Source organism: Bubalus bubalis, chromosome 9 (genome assembly GCF_019923935.1).
Source record: "Bubalus bubalis isolate 160015118507 breed Murrah chromosome 9, NDDB_SH_1, whole genome shotgun sequence".
Classification (NCBI taxonomy): domain Eukaryota; kingdom Metazoa; phylum Chordata; class Mammalia; order Artiodactyla; family Bovidae; genus Bubalus; species Bubalus bubalis.
Genome location: NC_059165.1, coordinates 107,605,940 through 107,619,469, shown reverse-complemented (window position 1 = coordinate 107,619,469; position 13,530 = coordinate 107,605,940). Strand labels below are relative to the sequence as shown.

General features: G+C 59.5%; 1 protein-coding gene across 12 annotated transcripts in view; it reads right to left on the bottom strand.

Moving 5' to 3' along the window:
- OBSCN (obscurin, cytoskeletal calmodulin and titin-interacting RhoGEF) overlaps positions 1–13,530 on the bottom strand; it is a 231,037-nt gene that overhangs the window by 13,830 nt on the left and 203,677 nt on the right. For all 12 annotated transcript variants that reach the window (XM_045166786.1, XM_045166791.1, XM_045166796.1 and 9 more), the window contains 4 exons: positions 11,078–11,245; positions 10,581–10,683; positions 10,108–10,237; positions 9,319–9,427 (listed from right to left, as the gene is read on the bottom strand). In XM_045166786.1, the coding sequence (XP_045022721.1) occupies positions 9,319–9,427; positions 10,108–10,237; positions 10,581–10,683; positions 11,078–11,245 (510 nt within the window). The remainder of the gene's footprint in view (positions 1–9,318; positions 9,428–10,107; positions 10,238–10,580; positions 10,684–11,077; positions 11,246–13,530) is intronic.

Here is a 13,530-nt window from a genome sequence, read left to right as displayed (position 1 = left end):
ACCCTCCCGCTCCAGCCACCGGCTGGGTTCAGGGGAGGGGGACACTGCCTAGATGAGGCCACCCTTCCCACCCCTCCCGCTCCAGCCACCCGCTGGGTTCAGGGGAGGGGGACACTGCCCAGATGAGGCCACCCTGCCCACCCTCCTGCTCCAGCCACCCGCTGGGTTCAGGGGAGGGGGACACTGCCCAGATGAGGCCACCCTTCCCACCCCTCCCCGCTCCAGCCACCCACTGGGTTCAGGAAGCGCCAAAGGTGGAGGCCCCTGAGAGAAGAAGGGGTCTGTGCCAGAGACGGCACTCCAGCAAGTGCTGGACTGGTCCACCCCCAGGGTGTCTCCCAGATGCCCTCATGAGAACGTCAGTTCCCACGGGGACAGCAGGGCCTGGACCCCCAGCATCCACTTTGGGTGGCCCCTCAGTCTCAGTCCCATCCCGCCATCCTGGGGCTTGCCTTGCTCTGTAGCCCACTCTGGATTTGAGGGTACTGGGTCACCCAGGCTCAGGTGGGTCCAGCCCCACGTTCTAGGAAAGCTAAGCACAGCCTGATGCCAGATCAGGAGCCGAGAGACCCTCACAGGGTGGGCTGCCCTCCTGCCTCCCAGGGAAGACCCCATTCCCCACCCAGCCCGACACAGACCACCACACTCTCACCTGGTCCCTGCCCAGCCCCTGACACAACTCCCCAAGGGAACCTTCGACCCTCCAGGCCCTTGGCTTCCTGCCCTCAGCCCCCAATTCAGTTCCTCCTCCACCTGACTGCCAGTCCCCCTGTGGCTGTTCTGGGACGCCCACCGCTCTATTTCCAAAAAGGCCCCCTCTGTGGAGCTCACTCCCGTGCTCCAGAGCCTCCCTCCTGGTGATCTGCTGTATTCTTGGGCCCCCCAGGCTGAAGAGACCACTGGGCAGGCTGCTGTCTGTCTGCAGTCTGTGGCGCTGGGGCGACCATCCCGCGCTGCCCCCACTCCAAGGAGGTCGTCAGGACCCCGACCCATCATGCCCCCATGGCTGTCCTGACAAAGGACCCAGGCTCACAGGATGCAGGATGACCTGCTTGACCCCCAGCAGACTGGAGGCAACTACTACGGACACCACAGCCACACTGTGACAGCCCCTGAGCCCATGTGTAAGCAAGCTGGACAGGCAAACGATCACGCCTCCGCCCAGGATCCGTAGGACTGGCCAGCACCCACAGGTTGATGCTGGGTGCCCACCCAGGCTGCCAATGGAAAGGGCCTGGGCTGTCCATTGTTGGTCTCCAGGGACAGGAGGGTCCCTCCCTCCTGAGACGCCGGAACCACCAGGTGGAGAAGCAAAAATGAGAAAAGCAGAGGCAGTGCAAGGAACCGGTTTATTAGCATCATCAGGGTTGATGGATGGGACTGCTTCCCATGCACAGACCCTGGTCCACCCTGCTGAGAAGTCCTAGGAGGGCCTGTAGAGCTGGGCCCCACACAGGCCTCCTGGAGGCCAAGAAAGGTGTTCAGGGCTAAGATGTGGTTTTGGGGGGGAGCCCCTGCTGAGCAGGAGGCTGGGACCCCCAGCCTGGGTGACAGCCAGGGCTGGGCCAGGCCTGGACACTGGGATGGGGGCCTAAGCTGGCACACACAAGGTCCGTGTGGCCCCTGCCTGGTGAACAGAGCAGGAAGGATGCCCAAGCGCCTTCCCTGTGTCTGCAGCTCCAAGCCCGGAGTGGCAGCCTGCAAGTCAATCCGCCCCACACTCTCAGAGCAGCTTGAGGAGCCTCTGAGATCACGGATGCATGCACCGTCCTCAGCTGACGACCAAGTCCTGTGAGGTAGGAATCGCCTGGTTTGGAAGGGGAGGGCAGGCTGGAGTTCTGAGCTGGTGGACAGCCAGGGGAGGTCAGAGCACCCATGTCCGAGGCGTGCCAGCTTTGGGACTCTCTCCTGATTGATAACCCAAGGTGGCTATATGGTGAGTTGATGCTGGTGCCGGGCGGGGTCCAAACGCCGCTTTCCTCTTCCCGCTGCCCCGTGCAAGCATGGCAGCTTCGTCAGGGGGTCCCAGGTCCAAGAGTCTCTCATCTCAGCCCCAGCCACCCCGTCCCTGAGGGTCTTGGCCTCAGCCCTGGGAGGGGCTGGGGTCCATGTCCCTGTCTGGGCGAATGTGTAGGGTGACAGTCTCCCCCACAGTCCCAAAGCTGACCGTCTGGGTTGAAACCTCGGTTTTGAAGCTGCTCTGGCCGCTGTCCGCAGAGCGCTGAACCTGAGTGCAGAAGGAAGGCTTCTGGGTCGCGGCGCCTTCGGCCCGGGCCTCCCGAAAGCAGAAGGAGACGCCCGTGGGGCCCCGGCCCTGTGGCCCCGATGGAAACGCCTCCTGGGGCCTGTGCACACGGCCGAAGCAGCCAGGGGGGGCCCGGGAGTCTGGGGGGCGCCCCACGTTCAGCAGGACGGGCTGGCCCACAGTGGGCTCGCCGATCTCTCTCTGTAGCACCGAGATCTCGCAGGGTGGGTCATCAGCGGCACTCGGCCTGGGGCCACTGCAGCCAAAGGTCTCCCCTTCCCGGGGCACGTAATCCTCCAGGTCGGCCAGGGTGAGGGCACGACCGTGGTGTGTGAGGATCTTGGGGTCACGGCCCTGCAGACCATCAGCACCCAGCGGCTCCTCCACCTCGTAGGCTTCTCTCTCCCCCTCCTCCAGCGGGGGTCCCTCTTCAGCACCCCAGGGAGGGGACGGCTCAGGGCTCTCTGGCCCAGTTTCCACGCAGACGATTAGGGGCTCTCCAATGGTGACTGTGGCCGGGGGCTCCTGGGTCAGCAGCTTGTTGTTGGAGTTGTTTGTATTGGGGTCTCTTCCAGACACCCTTCCAGGCAGCGTGAAGCGAAGCTGCTCAGAGCTGCCAGGCGTCTCTCTGGCCAGAGACGCACCCTTTGAGCCGGTCTTCTTCACCCGGACCTCAATGGTCTCCTCAACCTCCACCCATTTGGGCGGGGGCCTAGTGCCCCCCGGCGGGCCTGCCGTGTGGGTCTCAGGCTCCGTCACGAACAGAGTGGGCACGGCGGGCCGCCAGCCTGGCTCCGCCTCAGGCCTGGAGGGTCTGCTGGCCTCTGGCGAGGGCAGCAGCTCAGGGGCCAGCAGGCCTGGCCTGGGCAGGCTGGCGGGGTGACCGTAGCGGGAGGGAGACTTGCTGGGGGACTGGCGTCGGCCACGGGGGCTCTTCACCACAGTGGTAATGGTCTCCTCTCTGTGGGGAGAGGGCCGAGAGGAGATGGGCACGGAGCCCCACAGCCTCACCCGGCGCCCTTGCCGTCAGCACATACGCGGGCCAGCAAGGTAGATCAGGTTAGTGTCCAAGCAGGCAAGTGGCGAAACCGCACAGACAAACTCCTACGCATGCGCCTGAGCCCAGGCCCCAGATGCCCACCCAGAGAACCGAAGCACCGAAGCACAGAGTTCCATCTGGCCATCTGCGTACACTTGGGACCCAGTGTGCAGACCTCAGAGAGAGAGGCGAGGCATGGGGGGGCGCGTGCAGTGTTACTCAGCGGGTCTGTAACGTATGTGCTGGTCTCCTCCTGTGCATGGCTGTCCCGTTCTAGAGACACCAGCCCTCCTTACAGAGCTGAGGGACAAGCCACATCGCCTTCCTCGTCAGTCTCACGCTTGCTCTGTGCTCTGTATCATGGCAGGAGGGCGGTGGGGGTTTGGGTGGCTTCTCAGAGGGCAGGTACCTCAGAGATCGTCAGTCAGGGACTGCGGAGCAGGGGGACGCCAGAGTTTGGACGTGCAGCCCGTGCTTTGGGCCTCCGGGTCTGGGATATGAGGCCTGGCAAAGACTCCTGGCTCTGGGCATGGCCTTGCCGACGTGGGCGGTGTGAGCTCAGCCCACGAGGTCAGGTGGGGCCGCAGGGGGATGAGGGGAGAGAACTCAAGTCCATGTGCACGTGAGTGAGTATGCATGGGGCTCTGGCCAGGGGCCTCGCAGGCAGGTGCAGACAGGTTGGAAAAGGGCTTGAGACTTTCCCAGAGCCAAGAGTCAGAAGTCCCCCCGTCAGCCCAGGCCCTCCTCCACCAACCAGCACCCTCACTCTGCCAGGTACTGAGGGTGAAATGAGTAACAGGCAGGGAGCAGGAACACGTTCAGGAACACAGCTCTCCTGGGCCCTAGACCTGCATTTCCTCTTGGGCTCAGGAAGAGGGATCTGGCATGCATGTGGTGACGACTCAGTGCTGCCAACAGCTGCCTGCAATGACTAGGACTCTGTCTCTCTTGTTCAGCTTTACTTCTGGCTAACCCACAGCTCCAACTGGGAGCCGTTACTCACGGGCACGGGCACAGAGCTGTGTGGCCACGCCTCGGGGTGCACAGCGATGACAGACCCTGCCTCCACTGGCCCTCCCCTGGTACAGGGGAAACGCTGTGCCCCCTTAACTGGTGGGGAAGCCGAGGCATGGAGACGTGGCCTGTTCAGGGCCGCAGGCCTGCCTTCCTGCTTCACACAAGGCTCAGTGACGCAAGGCTTGTTCCTGAGTCAGAGACTGCCCACATGTCAGGGGAACCTGGGCAAGGACCCATCTTCTGGCCGCAAGTGGCCTGATTTGCTGAGGCAGGACAGCGAGTCCACGCCTCCTAAATGCGCCCCCCCTGCTCGGCTCACTGCTGCCCCCATGAGGACATGGAGGCCCCCTGCCCTGAGGCCAGCGGCACACCACTTGAGGCTGCCAGGTGGCAGGAGCCTCTCTCCAAGCCCGGTCTCCTTCTGGTACCCCTTGGCTCCCCAGAGCTCCTCACTGTGGTGTGCCCTTGGGAGATGCGGTGCCAGGCAGCTGCCTCTCTCCATTCCTCAGGTGAGGGGGTACATGTCCTTGCAGGGGGAGGGTTACTGCCTCCCTAAGCCTGGGACAGATTGGACGTGAGGGTGCCTTGTGAGTTACCTAGTCTAGCCTCCCACACGCACGAGTCCCCAGTGGGCTGCCTGCCCCCATCTCTGTTCCTTCATGTTTTCACTCATAGAACGTAGATAACAATGCTCCCCTTACAGATGAAATGTAGAGCTGATCTGTGAAAAACTCTGGCATGGCTGCATACCTCCAGGGATGGGACGTCTTTCTGCCCCAGGCAGCCCCATCTACTGTGAGGCCGCACTCTGCTCTGGGGGAGAAGGGAGAAAATCAGGGAAGGATTAATCCGGGACCTATCCAATGTCTGAAGATGGGTTCTGCAGCAACATCACCAGCTGCAGGCCCCTACAGGAGGTCTTCTGCCTCGGGGGAATTAAGAGGTTCCCCATCTTAGAGCCTCCCAGACATCTGGCTTTAGGAAATCATAGTTTTGACTGCCTCCTAGCTTTTGCAAGCTCTTCTACCCTTCCACTTCATACACCCCCTACTGCAAGTCCTTCCAGATCATCAAGTCAAAACCAGACCTGCCTTCTGCCCATTCACCAAGCCCTGGACTGCTCTGGGCCTCTTGTATTCTTCAATTATCAATGACATGTATGGCGTTTCCTCAGCCTTGGAGGCACTGAAGCGTGGGGAAGGGGACAGTGGCTGTGGCCTCAAGGGAATGAGTTCTCAGCCAGCTTCAGATTGGGAGCCACCCGGAGCAAGGCTTCTCTCTTCCCTGAACCTCAGTTTCCCCACCTTCTCAGTGTGAGGGCTGAGTGTGGAGACCTCTAAGGACCCCAGAGCTGTACTGTTCACTAAGGTTACACTATTTTAATTAAAATCAAATTAACTAAAATAAATTTTAAAATCCAGTTCTTCAGCCACACTAGACAAATGCTCAGTAGCCACATGCAGCTAGTGGCTGCTGGAGTGGAGTGTAAGCATAGATCACTTCCGTCATCACAGAAAGTTCCCTTGGACAATGCTCTAGATCCTAGGATACTAGATGGCAGCATTCTGCCTCCAGCACACTGGAGAAGAAACTTTCAGGCTTTGCTCTTCCCTGACTAGTATGACTCTGAGTCCAAGCCCTGGGTGAGCCCTGGGATGTGCAGAATAAGTCGACCCTGCTGAGACAACAGAGCCATGGAGAGGGTACCTAGACCCTAGGACAGACAGCTTTGAAATGTGGTAGGCAAGGTCTCAAGGGGAGGTGAATGCCCTGGGAGTGTCTGCAAAGTGCTGGCAGTCCGTGTGGTGAAGAAAGGCCATGGCAGCAAGCAGTCAGGCGAGCCAGGGGCCAGGCTACACAGGCAAGGTCCGGGGAGGTTAGAGGGCATGCAGGGAGCACTGCAGTCAGAGGGAGGGTTAGGAACACGCCTGCACTTACATGATGACGGTTTTCTTGGGGACCTTAGTCTCCTGCTCAGTGACTACAAAGAAAACAGTCGGAATAGCGAGGGTTACAGATCAGCCAGCGCTGGGGGCTGAGCTAGCCGAGTGGGCCGGCAGTGTGGTAACTCGCTCAGCTTAGGACACTGGCTCCAAACCCTGCTGGACTGTGTGCCCCCCCGGGAGGAACGTCTCGGCTTAGAGCCCCAGGCCCTTCACCTTTGAAACAGTGACAGCGCCTCCTCCGGGGGTCTGGGGATGAGGCGCTGCGGTGACCATGTGTCCCACGTGAGGCGAGAAGCCCTGTCCCCCTCGAGGGGTCTTGCAGGAGCTTCATGAGAATAAGTGCCTTGTTCAGGCTGCCCACACAGAAATCCAAGCTCTTCCTTTAGTCCATGTACCCAGGGAGCCCTGGGTATTTGGCAGGCCCTGAAGTTCCTCTTTTCATAGAAACCAAGGCCTAGAAAGGGGAAAGGAATGGCCTGTGTCTGGCAGCCAAACCGGGAGGTGGAGGGCTGGTGCCTAGTTCACAAAGAATTCTAAGACCAAAGGACCTCTCTCCAGGGCAGAGTGACTCTGGAGTCCTAGAGGTAGCCCGTCTGAGTGCTGGGCGTCAGGCCACAGAAGGCCCTCTGGGAGCAACCTGAGGATGTCTGAGCAGCATCCTGAGCTCTGAGCGAGCCAGGAGCATCCCACACACTCAACTGTTTCTTGATTGTCCTGGCTGTCCTCCTCCCTGGAGCCAACAGGATAAGTCCTGTGGCTCCCATGTTGCTGACAGGGACCCACATCCCAGAGATAGCACGGGACTCATCCAGGACCCGGCAGCACCTACTCCCCACCATCCAGAGGCCTCTTCCTCTGTAGCTTCTGGGCAGGGCCAAGCTTGGCACAGATATGCTCCCTCCCAGCCTCGTCAGCGGGCGAGCAGGCAGCCCGCCAGCTACCAGCACCCATAGGTCTCAACAGTCCCTCTCACCAGACTGGGGGAAAGCTGAGGGGGTGACGTGGCCCGGGGCACACAGCCTCCTAGTCTGCGGTCTGTGGGACTTTGTGCCACATGGAAAAGGACTTCTTTAGATGACCGTAACTATTTTAGCCTTGTTCCCAACAAACATGAATTAAACGTCCCAGCTGTGTCTGTATGGCACTTGGGTGCCGCATTTACTGTGCACGTGTGTATGTGTGTGTGCACGTGTGTCCATAATGCATGTGTGTGCATGCACATGTGTGTGACTGTGTGTGCGCCTGCCTGTGCATGTGCAAGCAGCCTCCTGGAGAGAGGGCAGCCTACTGGGAGAGAGAATGGGAGGCAGCCACAATGCCCTGTATCTAGACGAAGTTGGGCCCAGAGAACACCAACCTGTCTGTGGCCTGGAGGCCGCCCCCAGTGCACACAACAGTGAGCGATCCGGGGCCTTTTCCCTGCTCCTCCCTGACGGGGGACTCATTCTGTTGCTTCTGGGGGTGGTGACCAGGGCCCCTGTGTTCCCCATCTAACCTGCCATCCGGGGGGCTCTGGGATCCAGTGCGTATTGATGATTATGGAAGGGGTACAGCCATGCCAAGCGGGGCTCTCGGCCCGGCGCAGTTTCACAAGCGAGGGGGCAGCGCCCCACCCCACGGGGCCAGCCAGGGCCCGTCCTGGCTGCAGAGCCACCAGGTTAATGATGAAGCAGCAGGTCAGGATTAGGAAGCAGGAGGCGGCAGGCTCCAGTCCCAGGGGCTGTGAAGACTGGCCTCGCCTTGTGAGGCGCCAAGGCCATTCCTGGTGTGGGTGCGCCGCCCTCCTCCAGACCCTCCATCCACAGGCCCCGACAGAGGCCCATCGTCACGGTGGACTGCGAACTCTGTGGGATGTGCTTGTCGCCCCCGAGACAGGGTGCTGAGCCCTGCTGTGCGCCACGTAAGACCACCAGGGGCACAGCAGAGGTGCCGGCAGACGCCATGGGGGCCTCCAATGGGAGGCGGCTTGACCAGTGCCCTTTGGGGCTTGATGAACAGGACCCCTGCCCACAAGGGAGGAAGGGTCTCTGGGCGGGCCCTACAGAGTGGGAAAGGCCCCAGGCCCGCACTTCTGGCACCAGATGGCTGACTCAGTGAGAGTCCAGACAGACAGCAAGCCCCGCACGCTGGACCCTGGGAGGCACTGGGTCTGGGGGCTCAAGGCATCAGAGGAGCCAACTTTCAGGACTTGGGAGGACACAGATCCCAACCCAGCCCTACTGTGAGAGCTGGAGCTCCCCCAGGTGTTTCAGTGTAGCTTCCGCTTGCATGCCCCCGAGGATGGGAGGCTCAATCTCTGTCCTGGCAGCCCCTTCCAGGTAAGTCAGCTCAGACCAGGAGAAACTCTCCCTGAGGCTGTCACCCGCCCTGCAAGCCCTGTAAGGCCCCTCTCTGAACTGAACAGACACCAACTGCCCTCCTCCCCATCCCAGCCATCCTGGCTGGGACCCTGGACCCACGGAGGGAGACGTCCTGTCATCCTTCACTACCTGCCTGGGAGCATGCTGCTCCCTAGTGAGGCCCGCTCTGCAGCCCAGACCCCTCCCAGCCTGGCCTAGGCCAAGCCACAGCACCCTGTCCTTTCCTCAGCCAGGGCCGCCCACTGCGGAAGGATCGTGCCCCTGACACTGCTCCTTCTCCCAGGAGCCAAGCTGGGACCCAGCAGCCTGCTTCTGTGGAGCTGCCCCTGCCACCCATCCATAAGACCTCTCTGAACACTGCCTGGCAGGCAGCTCCAGGCCCAGGTCTGGCCTGCATATGCACTTGTTATTCCCCTCAGGAATCGTTATTAGCAGGCTTAGGGGGTCTCCCGACCCTTCAGACAACCCCGTCAGCCTTTCCCAGGCTCTGGTTCACAGCCCACCCTTCTCTGGCCCCCACATATGCGGCTCCAGTCAGGGACAGGCCGCCAGCGCTTGCCCCCCATCCCCTGAGTCCCCTCCTCCAATTGTGCTTCCCCTCCTCCCGGAAGTGTGCTCTGATGAGAAGGACTAAGGGTTCTCTACCCGTCCTGGCCCTGCCCCAGCCTGTGGGGGTCCAGCTCAGGATGGACCACACGCAGAAGCACTCACCTTCCACGGCCGCGAGCCGCTCCACGCGCTGCTGTTCCCGGGCCTGCAGCACGGGGCTCTGCATGAGCAGCTCCGCACGGCTCCGCTTGGAGCCCAGCCGGTTCACCAACTGCAGGGCATAGAGCAGGAGCTCACCTCCAGCCTGTGGCTCCCCAGGGAGCCTGGGCAGTCTCTTTGAGGCCACACAGGCCAGCGGTGGCATGCAGGGCCCACCACAGCTATTTCAAAAGCCGCAGAGCCTGGCCACATGGGTAAGGGTACCAGGCCAGCTACCGAGTCCCTTGACCAGGAGCTCCCTGAGACAGGGGGAATGCTCCACCTGCTCTGTCTAGCACAGTGGCCACGTGGGCTCTGAGTACGTGAATTAGAAGTGAATCTTTACTTAAATGTTAGCTTTAACTGATTTACATTTAAATCACTGTGTGTGGCCAGCACAGGTCCAGAGCTGACTGGGGGGTCTGTTTCTTTCTCTGAGAATTGCCTTTGGGAGCAGGCACCGAAATGTCCCCTGCAGGCTGCCCGGAGCAACAGCACAGAGGAGGCTGGCGGTCAGGAAGCGCCAAGGCTGGCACATACCCTCCCCTGACCCCCACCAGTGCCCCCAGACCACGAGGACCAAGGGGGCTCCGCCCAGGGCCTGCTCCTCGGTCCCCGTCTTCTCCACATGGACAGTGGGCGACAGTGGCCTAGGGTCCTCTCTCACTGTGGTCAAGGTCAAGGGTGGTAGTCACCAGGCGGGATTCCCCAGGCAAGGTCCCCAACCCCCTCCCCCAGCCCCACCCACCTCACCTCACACTCATAGATGCCCAGATCCTCTGTGCCAGCTGCCCGGATCTCCAGCACCAGCAGGCCGCTGCGGGGCTCACTCAGGGTCTGGTATTTGCCCCCAGGGGTCAGCAGGGCCCCATCCTTGTACCACCTGCAGCCAGCCCCAAGGGCAGTCAGGTGGGTCTCCCATGCTCAGGACCCTCTCCTCACCCATACCATAATTCCAAGTATCCTCACAGAGCCCACCCTCCTGGACGCCACCCACCCAACGAACAGCCGGTCCCATGTCCTTGTCACGGCAGCTAGAGCCGTGTTCAGAACGTGCCGCAGCCCTCTCACGCGCACTCCTCATGGGACAGGTGGCGGTTCTGTGCCTAGCCGGCCCTGACCCAGCTAACAGGCTGCCCACCCGCACCTCTCAGGCAGGCAGGACAGCCCCAGGGCAGGCCCGTGTGCCCTCTGCTGCCCCACCCCCAAGCCAGCTGGTGGCCCACCTGATCTGAGGATATGGGGCACCTTCGATGGTGCAGGTGATCTGGGCATCTTCTCCATCCACAAAGGGCACTGCCCGGACCTTGTTCACAAACCGAGGCGGGACTGCGGGGCCCAGGGAATGTGGGGAGACAAAAGAGAGATTGAGAGATGGAGGGAAAGAAACAGAGACACAGAGATGACACAGAAAGAAAACCAGAGACAGAGATGGAGACAGAGGGACAAAAAGAGAGACAGAAACAGATAAACAGAGATGGATACAGAGAAAGAAATAGAAAAGGAGATGGAGGCAGAGATGCAGACAGAGACACAGAGATACAGAAGAGACACCATGATGGACCAGGACCCCACCCCCACCAGTGAGTCTCCCAGACTTGTCAGATATTCACAACCTTCCCTGCAGCTCCATCCATGTGCCCCCAACCAGGGCTGATACCTTTATAATGCCCATAGGGTGGGGCCTGGGCACGTATACCCTGGCCTTCCCCTCAGGGCTCACCTTGCACCAATATTTTGCCCAGGGTGCTGGCATTGCCGGCAGCACTGGCTGCAAAGCACATATACTGGCCAGAGTCGGCACCAGTCAAGTTGTCCAGGATAAGTGCGCATGAGCCATCGGGGTCTTCAATGAGGATGTGGTGAGGGTCCACCTCCACTGGCTTCCCATCTGCAAAGGAGGGGAGGGCCATCAGGGGGAACACCAGCAGGGACAAAAGTCCGGACCTGTCTGGGGGTCGCAGTCACAGGATCTGATGGAGGAAGCTACCCCTATCGCACAAGAGCCAGTGGACTCCCTGCCAAGGGGCTAGCTGGCCAAGCTGACCTGGAGCCCTGGGTGGAGCAGTGGTACTGACCCGCACCGTCTACTCCTCCAGACCTCACTGTCCACGGTGTGGCCTCTAAAAGGCCAGCTCTTAGCTGGAGGCGGGGGCCAGGCTGGGGGACGTCTCCTCTGATAATAAGACCCTCAACTACCTTGCCAGTGGTTCTGCAACTCCCCCAAGGTGCTGACCCCACCTAGCAGATACTTGGACAGCACCATCTCTTTATCATCCTCATCCAAATGCCCACCTGACTAACATCTCCAGCTGTACCACGTTTCCTTCCTGCGAGAGGGGTGGGGAGCTATGCATCTTTCACTATGAAGGAATCTTTCCTCCATAAATATGTAAAATTTCATAGATGAACACTTTCCAATAGCTCTGTACGTCCTGAACAAGGTTGTTTAAGTTAAAACATCTTGACATCTGATCCACAGAGAAACTTAACAATTTAAAAACATAACCCTCCCCCCCAAAAAAAGCTTCCAGCTGTCACTCTATTTCCCTGCATCCCTGTATGGTAATTCCAAGAAAGAGCTCTTCTCATTCTCTGTCTCCAGGAGCTTCCCTTTCCATCTTTTCCCAAACCACACCTCTTGGCTTTCAACTCACACAACACAGCCCTTGGCAAGGACACCAGTGACCCTGTCAGTCAAAGTGAAAGTCATCAGTCGTGTGTGACTCTTTGCAACTCCATGGACTAGACAGTCCATGGAAGTCTCCAGGCCAGAATATTGAAATAGGTAGCCTTTCCCTTCTCCAGGTGATCTTCCCAATGCAGGGATCAAACCCAGGCTTCCCGAATTGCAGGCAATTTCTTTACCGGCCGAGCCACAAGGGAAGCCGAAGAATATTAGAGTGGGTAGCCTATCCCTTCTCCAGCGGATGTTCCTGACCCAGGAATTGAACCAGAGTCTCCTGCATTGCAGGCGGATTCTTTACCAACTGAGCTATCAGGGAAGCCCACTGTCAACCTGTAGTCAATTCTCAGCCTTCATCTTGCTGTCAGAAAACACTTCTCCTTGGACTTCCGGCATTCCTGCACAGTCAGACCCTTTGGGCAAAGACACCTACAGCCAGGTGTTCCCTGTCACCTACTCCCTGACATGGACAAACCTCTAGGGGGACTGTCAACAGCTGGCACGTGGGCTCGTGGCACCTGGATGGTGTCTAGGGTGCTGATAACACGCTGCAGAAAGTGATCCAGAGAGATGTCGGTGCTTCCTGACAGGCGGTCCTGCCTCCTTGGAAACCTCCCCCAGGAGCCATCCATGTCAGCAGAGGCAAAGCCCTCGGCTTCCTTCCCTGTGAGACGTGTGACTGCCTTCTAGGGCCATAAGTCACTTTTCTCTTTGGAGGGAAGGAGGGGAAGATGTGCCAACAGCCCCATGAAAGTTCAGTATCTCCTAAAACTCGAGGTTCCTCTCTTGCGGAACAGTTCACTGCATGAAGCTGACATCTGGTGCCTGGATGTGGAGATCAAGGCATGGGAAGCCCGTGCAAATTGCTGCTGCTTTTGCTGTGACAAACAACCTTTGTCTCTGACTTGGGGTCTTGTATTTGTAATCTGGCTGGCCGACTGGCTTGCTGGGTTGCAAGCCAAGAAACAGCTCAGGTCCTTCACAGTTTCTGATTTGCAATTTTGGCAACAAGGAAGGGACGCTGTAAGAGACACACCATTCCAAAAGAGAAAGGTGGCGGCCCGTGGACCTGTTAATAGACCCAAGGGAAAGGATGTCCATGGGAATCAGTGGTGGACATACTGCCCAAACATCGCGGTCGGCTGTGCAAGAAACAGCTATTTCCTGTGAATGGAGGGAAACCGAGCAGGCGGCTCCAAGCCGAGCACCGAGAAGTGGGTTCAAAGTCTCCTGGATGGTGCCTTGGTTGACACACTCTCTCTCCCTACAGCGGGAATGCTGCTGTTCACCTCAGGTCAGCCCCACTTCCCAACAAATATCAGAGCCCATGCTGAATCCCAGGAGGCATTTTTGAGTCCAGTCACAGACATACACACCCACACTGGGTGCAAAGGGAAAGCCATCGCCAATCCTGGGGGCAGAAGGCAAGGCAGGAGCAGGGCTAGAACTCAGGGATGAGAGGCACGGGCACCAAATACATGAAGGATTCT